At 44.1% G+C, this 12,566-nt stretch overlaps 1 protein-coding gene across 2 annotated transcripts in view; it reads right to left on the reverse strand.

Annotated features, from left to right (window-relative positions):
- Positions 1–472: 472 nt before the first annotated feature.
- TMEM272 (transmembrane protein 272) overlaps positions 473–12,566 on the reverse strand; it is a 34,601-nt gene continuing 22,507 nt past the window's right edge. Inside the window, exons 3-5 of one of the 2 annotated variants that reach the window (XM_050951883.1) lie at positions 10,441–10,500; positions 3,972–4,054; positions 473–908 (exon numbers count right to left, since the gene is read on the reverse strand). In XM_050951883.1, the coding sequence (XP_050807840.1) occupies positions 546–908; positions 3,972–4,054; positions 10,441–10,500 (506 nt within the window). In that variant the 3' untranslated portion in view covers positions 473–545. The remainder of the gene's footprint in view (positions 909–3,971; positions 4,055–10,440; positions 10,501–12,566) is intronic. The other variant, XM_050951894.1, reaches the window with a different exon arrangement.

Here is a 12,566-nt window from a genome sequence, read left to right on the forward strand (position 1 = left end):
CTTTTCCTTTTTTCCCCAGAATGGAAGGATGATCTTGTGGTTGAGGCACTGGCCTGATAGTCAAGAGATCTGGGTTCAGTTCCTGGCTTCCTGCATGACCAGACTTCCTGTGTGACCTTGGCTACATCACTGAATCTCTCTGTGCCTCAGTCCCCATCTGTAATATAGGGACAATGATACACCCTCAAAAGGCTAATGGATATGGAGGTGCCCAGATACCATGGTGATAGACCACATATTACCTATACAAATTGAGAGGAAAATGTATTATGCTGAAACAGCATCCCTAAGGGTCTAAGAATAAGGTTTGAGAGGAGTTTGCTGTCTGCAATTCTCAGCTGCAGATTTCAACACTTCAAATGAAACCCCTAACAAAATGGATGTAAATGTTAGTGGGAGAGCAGCTTGCCATCTATAGCAGCAATTTTACATTACTATGATGTTTTATATTAAGAGAGCCAGATGGCATACACTGGTAAATTATTGCCTTTTGTTTTTCATTGGACTTCCTTTACCTAACAGCTGTGGTTTAGTTTCTATGGCTTTTAATCCTCTTCTGCAGCATATCTTCGCCTAGAAAAACAATATATACAGAAGCTACAAAAGATAAGCAAAAACAGCACAGTATGACTAACAATAAGAACTCCAACAGCAAAAATGTACAGGGTTTTATCACAATAATCCTGGGGCTGGTGGAAAGGTGGAATGAAATTTGGCAGGTAGACAGAAAACACCCAATAGTTCCCGAGTATGAACCAGATAAAGAGGAAGAGACTGAGCATAACATGGATGTAGTATTTGTGAGCATTCTGCCGCCATGGATATTCATCATCGTCATCATCATCAATCACGATAGATTTGGAAAGCAGTTGCCGCATCCTGGTGGAGTCATAAAGCAGAAGAGTCACCTGTTTGTTGTAGAGACAAAGAAAGTGAATAAACAGAGCCACTGGCTTTAAGGGGTCAACTCTGCGAGGTGCTGAGCCCTCACCTCTTATAGATTTCAGCAAAAGCAGAGAGCACTCAGCAACTCTGAAGAACTGCTCAGAATGGTCAGGACTGGCCCCTATAAAAGCATTCAGCAAAATTAAAACAATATTGTGGCACAAAGGGCAGCTCCAGGTACCAGCACGCCAAGAGTGTGCCTGGGGTGGCAAGCCATGGGGGGTGCTTTGCCAGTCGCCGTAAGGGCAGCAGGCAGGTTGCCTTCGGCAGCATGCCTGCGGAGGGTCCGCTGGTCCTGTGGTTTCGGCGGACCTCCCACAGACGTGCCGCTGAATCCGCAGGACCAGGGACCTCCCGCAGGCATGCCGCCGAAGGCAGCCTGCCTGCCATGCTTGGGGTGATAAAATACCTAGAGCTGCCCCTGTGTGGCACATAGGTGCCAGCTTCATTCAGGCCCGAGGTACTCAACCCCACACTCTGCCCCAGGCCCTGCCCCCATCTGCCTCCTTCCCCCAAACCCCCACCCCTGTCCCGCCTCTTTTTGCCCCCACTTCACCCCAGACCCCACCCCCTCTTCCCCCAAGTCCTTACTCCAACTCTTCCCACCCCTGCCCTGCTTAATTCAGCCTCCTTCCCTGAGCTCCCTGCTCCTCTCTCTTCCTCCCAGAGCCTCCTGCATGCTGCAAAACAGCTGATCACAGTGGGTGGGAGACGCTGGGTGGGAGGGGGAGGAGTTGATCAGCAAGGCCGCCAGCGGATGGGAGGTGCTGCGGGGGAGGAGGGGGCTGGCTGCCAGTGGGTGCTGAGCACCCGCTAATTTTTTTCCCTGGGTGCTCCAGCCTACTACACAGACACTGCACCACTCTAACTACACCACCGTAAGCCTTATGTCTCTCACTGAGGTGAGGTTATTATGTTGGTGTAGTAGGGCATCTACATTGGTGGGAGGAAGGCTGAAGTGTAGACACTGACATACTTAGGTCACCATGAGCTGCCTTATGTTGACCTAACTGTGTAGTGTAGACAAGCCCCAAGTATAGAGCTCACCACCAATTTGGGGTTTGTGCCCTGGTTCTTAATAGTCTACTCTGAGGCTGGTACTTATGCTCTTGAGCCACTGCAGGACAGCTTGTCAAGGTCCATCTATGGCTATTAGCCAAGATGGTCAGAGATGCAACCCTATGCCTTGGCAGTCTCTAAACCTCTGACTGCCAGAAGCTGGGACTAGATGACAAGAGGTGAATCACTCAATATTGCCCTGTTCATTTGATCTGAAGCATCTGCCACTGGCCACTGTTAGAAGACAGGATACTGGGCTAGATGGACCATTGGTCTGATCCTGTATGGACATTCTTATGTTCTTACACATGAGTATAACCGAGGGTGGAATTGAGCCAATTGGATTTAAGCTGATATATAAGGTGCTATTGAGGGGCTATGTTAAAACATGAACTATTCTAATCATATTATTAAAATCAAGTAGGTCACCACATTACAAAATAAAGGCCCAATCCTGTTCCATTGAAGCCAAAGGCAGATCCCTGATTGACTTCAGTAGGAGCAGCATTGGACCCACGTTTAGTGTCATATTTAATGAGAACTGACGACAGGCTAATCGCTTATGGCTAGCACAATTTTATTACTAATTAAAATCTTTATTAATCTATGGTCAACAATATTAGGAGAGTTTCAAGCAATCATATCAAAATTGTGGAAGTCAGCATTGTTGCTGAGGGTCCCAAGTTATTACAGTGAAAAAAACTCCATTCCAATTTAATTTTCCTAAAGGAAAACTTAGCTGTTGTTAATCTAATCCTCTGATTATGCTATCGCTGCAGGAAAGTCCAACTGAGCAATCAAATGACTGAGCATTTAACCAGTGGAATTCATGCACAGCAAATGATTTCTAACAAGCTTAAGTACTTTCTTTTCCTCATTCACGTATTTTGCTGTCAGACAAGCACACACTGGCACAATGAGATTTGTAGAGTAGTTCAGACCAGAGAAACAGCTTCACTATTGTTTTGTTCAGTTTGTGTCTCCTCAAAAGAAGGAGCAGGGTCTGAGGGGGATTGTTAGAAGAGACAGAGCCTGATTCATTATTGCCCTGCACCTGGTGTAGTCATTTCCACCAGCGCAAAGGGAGTGCATGGAACATGTGTAATGCAACCGTTTTGATTTGATGGTATTTTATGCCCACTTTGCATTGGTGGGAATAACTACATACTGTGCAGGGCAAGGTGAATAAGGCTCATTGACAGCTGAAGTCCTCTCCAGTCAGCCTCCAAAGCAGGGGCAGATACATTTTAGAACAGATGCTGACTCTGATTGTTACAGTCTGTTGACTAAATAAAGCTAGCTGTTTTAATCTAGCTGTTATTTAAGTGTTTCAGTTAATTCCTGGAGAGGCTTCAGGGCAAGAATCTTCGCTCTATGTCTAGGGAGATCAGACCACTAGTACAGGATTTCCAACCTTACAAATTTCTAGAATCATTTACATGCAGCATGTGATGTTACATTAATCACTTACATCTGTGCCAGCCACTGAGATTGCTACCTGGTTCACCTGTCCTCATTGATAAAAGAAATAAAATCCAGCCAACCAGAAGCCATTGTCCTTTTATGGCTCAGATGTTCTCTGATTGGCTGCGATACACAATTACTCTGTTCTCCTGAATGCACCAGCAGGTCCCTCATGGTACTGTAAGTGAGAAGTTGTTACTTTCCTGTACTAACATCCATTTATTCATTCTAGATCTATCATTTGATAAAACAGAAATCAAATCATTGTAGCAGAACATTTCCACAGGATCGATGCCTCTCGCTTTGGAGTTAAATATGCCTATTTTGTGGTGCAGCAAGGAATTATTAATCTGTGATATCATTCTGTTGCCTAGCTCTCAATTAACCATAAGAATGTAATGTAAATTCTTAAGTATCCTGTCTGAACACAGCTCACTTAAAGCATACTTTATAATGTCAAAGTCTTGGCACATAAAACATTTTTCATACACAATGCACAGTACCTTTAAACTGCCGACAACACCACCCACCAACAGATATAAGGGAATTAGTGGTTGAAGTGGGCAGTCTTCCAAAAACTTCATTCCTGAGTACCAAAAATATAGTATCATTTATTACCTTAAGTGACCAAAATGCCAGTATATGCGTTACAGAAAAGAATAAAGATGCAGTAAGTGCAGTATAGTGCTTACAAATATGCTTCTGATCCAATTAACATTAAGGCCGGGGGACTGAATTAAATGAGCTTTGCATCAGACACAACACAAATGAGGATAATGAATAAACAAAAAGGCAGAGAAGGGAAGAAATAGAACAAAGGTCACAATATCAAGATTATGGGGTTACTCATTTGAGCCAGGTGCATGTTTTTATGGCTCTGCTCATCTTTTGTTCAGTGTATTATTAAATATAGAGCTGGTCAGAAAAATTCCAACCATTTCAACAAACTTTGGATGGACCCTGAGCTGTTTCCTGCCAGGTTGTCTGTCCAGCTCTTCAGCAGACTGCGAACCAAGAAGCTTGGACTTTGGGAGCACTCCCAGGGCTTCCTGACTCCACTGCAGTCTGGACAAAGTGCGGGAAATGTGCTGCCAGGAACAATTCTGCGTGGTCAGGGAGATGGACTCTGTTCTAAAGGGTCACTCCATCTCTAGCTTTGCTTTTTGGAATTTTTAATGACAAAATTTCATTCCTACTTGTTAAAATTTGAAAGTAGATAAATAACCAAGTGGTTGAAAAGATCTCAGATTTTTATAGTTAGGAATTATTGGCTGTTCTTCATGAATATTCACCATTATTTGCATAGTTACAGATCTGTTAATATTAGATAAATTTCTAGAAATACTCTCTTTGACTAGGGCCAAAATGATTGAATGCACATCAGTAATCAGATCAATCGAAATCAAGTCATTGTGAGAAATCATTGTAACAGAATGTTATCAGAGAATTCGAGTCCCTTGCTTAGATAATAAATGTCTGCATTTCATCTTGACATTTAATTTTCCTTAAAATGCCTTCGCAGATATTTAGCTGTCGGAAACCATTATCCTGTGACAACGCTGTATTACACTGACAGTCTCTTAATTTCAGCACGTCATGAAAAAAGGACTCTGCATCTGGTGTAAGAAGTTACCCACAGCTCTAGGCTAATCCCATAGAATAAATGCCACATTTTCACCTCGAAGTACCATACATTAAAATTTATTACTAGAAGGGGGTATTAACAACAAAAGATCAGATTCCAGCCCCCATTCCATTTTTGAAGGCTGGCTGCCAATGTGTAAATTATGCCATGGTGTAAATGACACCTCCCTGCACTAGCCTGGGTCCCTGCAGTCCTGTCGCATTCACCCCATCACCACTCTCCATCAGGGTAGGCAACAGTTTTAGGTGATGGCCAGGTCTATATAAGAGCTCAGTCAGGATAAGTTTTCGAGATATGCTGAATCAATGCATCTCCTGACTGTCTGGGACACAGTCTCTGCAGTAGCACCCAGTGGGCATACAGCGGAGGCCAGGAGCAGCATAGACCCTTAGCTGAATGTGGTTCATAGGTTATGTCTACACTGGAGCTGGCAGTGTAATTTCCAGCTTGGGTACACAGACACAGGCTAGCTCTAATCAAGCTAGCATGCTAAAACTAGAAGTATAGCCATGGCGGCGCAAGCAGTGGGATGGGCCAGTTGCCCAAGTACAATCCCATCTGAGACTCTAGGCACATACTCGGGGCAGGGGAAGGCTTAGCCCCTCTCACAACCATGGCTACACTCAGGGCTGGCTGCAGGTATTCTGCGGCCCCAAGCTCAATCACGCCGCTCCATTCTTGGGCAGGAGTTCGGTGGCGGGTCCTTCACTCCCTCTCTTCCTCTCCTGCTGCACTTCGGCAGCAGCTCAAAGGGAAAGAGAGGGACTGAGGGACCCGCTGCTGAATTCCCGCCGAAGACCCAGATGGGCCCCCCCACAACAGTGGACGGAGTGCCGCCCCTTTGTATTGGCCACCCCAAGCACCTGCTTCCTTAGCTGGTTCCTGGAGCCGGCCCTGGCTACACTTCTGTTTTAACCATACTAGCAGAACTGCAGTGGGCATGTCTACCCGAGATGAAAATCAGACCTATAGTGTAGACAAACCCAAAGTGCAGGGCAATAACATTTAATGGCACCATCTTCTTAACCAAAAGAAGATCCTGACTGCCCTAACCATGCTCTTGCCTCCATTTGATTCTGTTAACTACTGATGGTGCCAAGACTCTCTGCCAGAGCCTTGGGGCTGGAACTCTCTGGTAGCTGAAGCAGCAATCAAGTCTAAATAAACTCATAGACAAATACATGTGTTAAGGGATAGTTAAGCCTGAGAGCATATATCAGTAACTTAAAGGTAAAAACAACATTACAGGAATGTGGTAATTACCCCCAAAATAATCAGTACAAACCCAGAAAACCCAAAGTTATGATGAAACTCAAAAAAATCCAGACAGCTTAAGATACGGAAATGCACAATTGAGGCATCCAAACAATGCAAACCCTGCCCTGTACTGATGTATGTCTGGCAGTGGCTCCTGGGGGTGGGGTGGGGCAGGGCAGGCAGCTCCACCGTGCACTGCCCTCACCTGTGTGTACCACCCCCAAAGCTCCCATTGGCCACAGTTCCCTGTTCCCGGCCAATGGGAACTGCGAGGGACAGTGTCTGCAGGCAAGGGCAGCACACGGAGCCCTCTACCCAGGCTGCAGGGACGCGGTGCCAGCCGCTTCTGGGAGTGGCGTGAGGCCAGGGCAGGCAAGGACCCTGCCTTAGCCTCGCTGTGCTATGGGGCTGGCAATCGTGCTGGCAGGACTGAAAGCCCTGACGGGCCAGATCCAGCCCCTGGGCCGTAGTTTGCCCTCCCCTGCAATAGCCATATAGCTACGATCAGTGCATTTAGTATCTGGGAACATATACAAAATATGTGGCTCAGAACATATACTAATATGTTCCCAGATTAGATTAAATTGACTTTTGAAGACACATTTTCTTTCCCATGTGGTATCACTAAAAGGTTGAATTAAGGTGCCTGAATTGTGTATTTCTAGACCTGCATTCAGTACTCTGAGAATGAGTGCTGTAATTTTGGGAAGGAAATGATGCCTTGTTCATGCATAACATAGCTATTGCCCTGGCTACATGGCCCCTCACTCCTGTAGTATCTGAGCACCTCACAGTCACTACATGGTTTTATCCTCATCACACTCCTGTGAGGTAGAGAAGCACTATCCCTATTTTACAAATGGGGAACTGAGCTGCAGGGTAGACTAAGAAACATGTTCATGGTCACACAGGATGTTGTGGTAGAACCAGGAACTGAATCCAGGTTTGTTACATCTCAGTCTAGTGTGCTACTCGCTAGGCCATTCTTCCTACCTGAGTCTCTGCTTTAAGTGAAAACTCAACTCAACTTTAACTATGGAGCCTTGAACAGCCCCTCCAGAATAAGGTTGCCTCTTGTTATGACAGACTTTCCTCATCCTCCATCCTGACTCCAAAGAAGGCAGGCTGGCGAGACAATGCAGGGAGAGAATGAGGGTCTTTCAGATTTGGTTTCCAGCTGACAGGGTCTGTCCCTACTTATGGGAGACTAAATCCATATTGTACATTCAGCTCCTCATTGAACTCTCTAAGTCTGGGGATGGACCTGCAACCAATAGTCTCCTTGTTTAAAATAGACCAAGAAGCAAGAGTCTGAAATAAGATATTGGAGCACTCATACATCTCAAAAAGAACAAGGAATACTTGTGGCACCTTAGAGACTAACAAATTTTTATTTGGGCATAAGTTTTCATGGGCTACAGCCCACTTCATCGGATAAATACAGTAGGAAGATATAGATACACAGAGAACATGAAAAAATGGATGTTGCCATACCAACTCTAATGAGACTAATCAATTAAGGTGGGCTAGTATCAGCAGGAGAAAAAAAAACTTTCGTAGTGATAATCAGGATGACCCATTTCAAACAGTTGACAAGAAGGTGTGAGTAACAGTAGGGGGAAAATTAGCATGGGGAACTAGTTTTTACTTTGTGTAATGATCCATCCACTCCCAGGCTTTATTCAAGCCTAATTTAATGGTGTCCAGTTTGCAAATTAAGTCCAGTTCTGCAGTTTCTCTGAAGGACGATCCCTCACTCTCACAGATCTTGGGAGACAGGCCAGTCCTTGCTTACAGACAGCCCCCCAACCTAAAGCAAATACTCACCGACAACAACACACCACCCAACAAAAACACTAATCCGGGAACCTGTCCTTGCAACAAAGCCCAATGCCAACTCTGTCCACATATCTATTCAGGGGACATCATCATAGGACCTAATCACATCAGCCACACCATCAGGGGCTCATTCACCTGCACATCTACCAATGTATATATGCCATCATGTGTCAGCAATACCCCTATGCCATGTACATTGGCCAAACCAGACAGTCTCTATGCAAAAGAATAAATGGACACAAATCAGATGTCAAGAATTATAACATTCAAAAACCAGTCACAGAACACTTCAGCCTCTCTGGTCACTCAATTACAGACCTAAACGTCACAATTCTTCAACAAAATAATTCAAAAACAGACTCCAATGAGAAACTGCGGAACTGGAATTAATTTGCAAGCTGGACACCATTAAATTAGGCCAGAACAAAGACTGGGAGTGGCTGAGTCATTACGCAAAGTAAAAACTATTTCCCCATGCTAATTTTCCCCTACTGTTACTCACACCTTGTTGTCAACTGTTTGAAATAGGCCATCCTGATTATCACTACAAAATTTTTTTTGTTGCTGCTGATAATAGCTCATCTTAATTGATTAGTCTCGTTAGAGTTGGTATGGTTTTTCATGTTCTCTGTGTATATATATCTTCTTACTGTATTTTCTACTGCATGCATCCGATGAAGTGGGTTTTAGCCCACGAAAGCTTATGCCCAAATAAATTTGTTAGTCTCTAAGGTGCCACAAGTACCCCTCATTCTTTTTGCTGATACAGACTAACACAGCTACCACGCTGAAACCTGTCATACTTCTCAGTGTTCATAAAAGTACTTTAACTGTGAAATTATTCCTATCGTGCAAACCACTGTAGGAAAGAGCAACACTCACCTCTTTGTTTGTTTAGTTTGTAGCTCAGACCTGAGTACAGCCATACCCAGCCTTCTTTATACTTAGAGACATGTGAGCTGTGTTTGAAATGAATATTTTTTCAACTGCAGCCTGAAGAGTGTGCAGTGGATCAGAAAGAGAAGTTCACTCTTCTGGCTGTTTGGAGGTGAATTCGTTTACTGGACATATACTGTACAGTGCACTCTATTTTGCACATAGGGTGACCAAAGAGCAAATGTGAAAAATCGGGACAGGAGGTGAAGGGTAATAGGAGCCTATTTAAGAAAAAGACCCAAAAATCAGGACTGTCCCTATAAAATCAGGACATCTGGTCATCCTACTTGCACTATGTCTTTTATTCAGGATGCAAGTTCTGGGTGAAATTGCCTTTGTACCTGTTTCTTGCTATTTATTATCAATATTAGTATTATTTAAGCACTTATATGGTTGCTTTCATCTTCAACTCAGGTTCCAATAACTGGGCCAAATGCTGCCCCATGCAGCAGAAGATGGAGAACCCCCAAGGTCATTGCTAATCTGACCCTCAGGGGGAGGGATAGCTCAGTGGTTTGAGCATTGGCCTGCTAAACCCAGGATTGTGAACTCAATCCTTGAGGGGGCCATTTAGGGAACTGGGGTAAAAATCTGTCCGAGGATTGGTCCTGCTTTGAGCAGAGGGTTGGACTAAATGACCTCCTGAGGTCCCTTCCAACCCTGATATTCTACGATTCTATATGAATAATCCCATTGGAGTCAACAGGATTGCCAAATGGGTAAGGTAAGCAGTATTTCACTGCTAATTTAAGTTTCCTGACACTGCTGTGAGGTAGATAAGAAAATTAAAAGAGCCACATTTCATAGATGGAGAAATTTAGGAAAAGAGGTTAGGTGGTTTGTCCAAAACTACAGAAGGAGTCGTCAGAACTGGGATTAGAAGGCCGGAATTCCTGGTTCCCCATATAAATGGCTGCTGTGGTCATGCATCTGAAGCCTGGATATCACCCCAGAAGCTTACAGGGTGAAAAATAATAGTGGAAAGGATGGAGTTTATCATTACAAGTCTGACTCCTATGCAGCGTGCTTTTCCCACATAACTCTGCCAAGGAATTGCCGAAGCAGATATCAACAACCAAAGCAAGCTCTGCGGTGGTTTTATGATATGGACAAACAGATGTAGTGACAAATATGTAGTTTACGACTTCAACAACCATATGTGGTGACATCACTAAAGTCAGGTACACTTGTGTCATAAATCAGATTCAAACTAATCTTTTCACAGGTGGCATTGCTAAAGGATTTTATAATACCACCAAGCTCCTCTCTTTAAATGACTTTGATAGACAGCTTACCTGTAAAAGCCATGGCCAGTGGTACAGCAAGGAAAGCAAGAAGCCCAAAAATAAAGCATGCTGTAAAGAAACAAAAATGGTGGGTTATTCAGCTGGCAGTATTTCAAAAGATACCACGTCCTATTAAATATGTCCCCTTGCACCTTGTGTGGACTAGGAGTGTCCATAATCCAATGCAATGAGAGCTTCATTTGGATTGTGTGGGATCACTGATGATGGAGTTGTGGTGTATTTCACATGCTGACACTGAATTTTACAGTGATACTAGAGTAGTCTCACCACCTTGGAGAAGCCTATTCATCATGGGCCTGGAGTCCTTCTATTGAACTCCGTGGAGCAGGCACTATACCAGCACTGGTGGTGGCTTCATCATCTTCTGCAAAATTCAAGCATTCATTTTCAAAATATTACATTTCCAGCCCTTGTAATGGTAACAAAAATTTTCCAAATGCATCCCAATACAGCAGTGTCCGCCTACCTGTGCAAGATGACAGAAACAATTGCAGTAAGATAAGTGTGAATTCTCCCTATTCTTATCAATAGTGGTCAACTTTGGAGCCTAATGATGGGCATTGAGCATTGTTAAATTGTTACAGTTACTTTGCAGAGCAGAAATTCTGCTCTGCAAAGTAACTGTAAAAAGGTTATTATGGAGTTCCAGGAGTCACATGTTGCTCAGGTTGCAAATAGATCCCAGTGGTGAGTAAGAGCACTAAAAGGAGGTCGAGGTGGCTCAGAGGATAGAAAAAAGCCACTCTATAGAAAGGCAGTATGATGTCCCTTGAAGGTCCGAGTTTGCCAAATTTGAACCTTGAATGGTAGGGCGGAGTCCCCAGGTAGCTTTACAGAGCTCAGCCCTGCTAGTTCAAACCCCCTCCTCATGTCTCAGTGCACAGGAATGGATGGAACCCCAGCACCATGAGCAGCTGCACTGGCACACACAGCTATTATATAGCATGTCCTGTTCATAGACCTCAGGGTACTTTCCAACTGAAGATAAGTGTTATTATCGGTATCTCACAGAAGGAGAAATGGAGACCCAAGAGTGTAATAACAATCAAGGGCAGTAACAGATCTGGGACCAGAACCCAGGTCTCCTGACGCCTAATCCTGTGCTCTAACCACTGGACAATGCTACCTCCCATACACTACATTAATTTTATTAGCTGCATACTGAGATCTTACGCTTCACTCCGTTAGCCCCAAACATAGTGTATGTAACATATCCACTAGCTGAAAAGGGCTGAAGATATTTAGAGATGAAGAAAGCACTTCTGTTTCTTCATCCCCCCACCATTTTTTTTTCTGCAGCATCCTCTCTCTTTTTCTCAAACACTGCCCAGTGGAGCAATTCTCCCTGTGTGTTAGGTGTCTGCAAAGAGGCCTACACTTGGCTAAGCTTTTTCAAATGGCCTTTATAGACAACCTCTCATTAAAACAGTGCATGCCAAGTTCTGTACTAGGAGCCTCTCACTGTTCCATTACCCAGATTATTATTCTAATACACTGGAATGATTTTGAACTCTAAATCTTACCCGTGAACACTACTAGTTGCCTAGGTAACCCCATTTACTTAATATTCCAGAGAGAACAGTTCAGGTGTTCAGTAGTTGAGTTAACTGTCTGGAGTTGTAAATAAGTAGCATGACTAGTGTAGCAGAATGTAGGTCATCTCTCCCACTGCCATTTTCCCTCTCCTACACGCACTGCGTGGGTACAGAATAAAGAGAATCATAGGAAGAAGAATCGTGATTCTTTATTGTGCAATGGATATTTTCTATGATCAGTTCCAAAGAAAAAACACTGGAATAGGCTCCAGTATACTCTATAAATGGCTTGGCAGGGCACATGTACATGTAGAACTGCACATAGAATCATAGACTATTAGGGTTGGAAGGGACCTCAGGAGGTCATCTAGTCCAACCCCCTGCTCCAAGCAGGACCAATCCCCAGATTTTTACCCCAGTTCCCTTAATGGCCCCTTCAAGGATTGAACTCACAACGCTGGGTTTAGTAGGCCAATGCTCAAACCCCTGAGCTATCCCTCCCCCCCAAACATCTGGCACACAGGTGTTTGGTTTTGTATTTGCCTGCTTTCTATCAACTAGCTTGATTTTGGAGGAGGA

Source organism: Gopherus flavomarginatus, chromosome 1 (assembly GCF_025201925.1).
Source record: "Gopherus flavomarginatus isolate rGopFla2 chromosome 1, rGopFla2.mat.asm, whole genome shotgun sequence".
NCBI classification, from domain to species: Eukaryota; Metazoa; Chordata; order Testudines; family Testudinidae; genus Gopherus; species Gopherus flavomarginatus.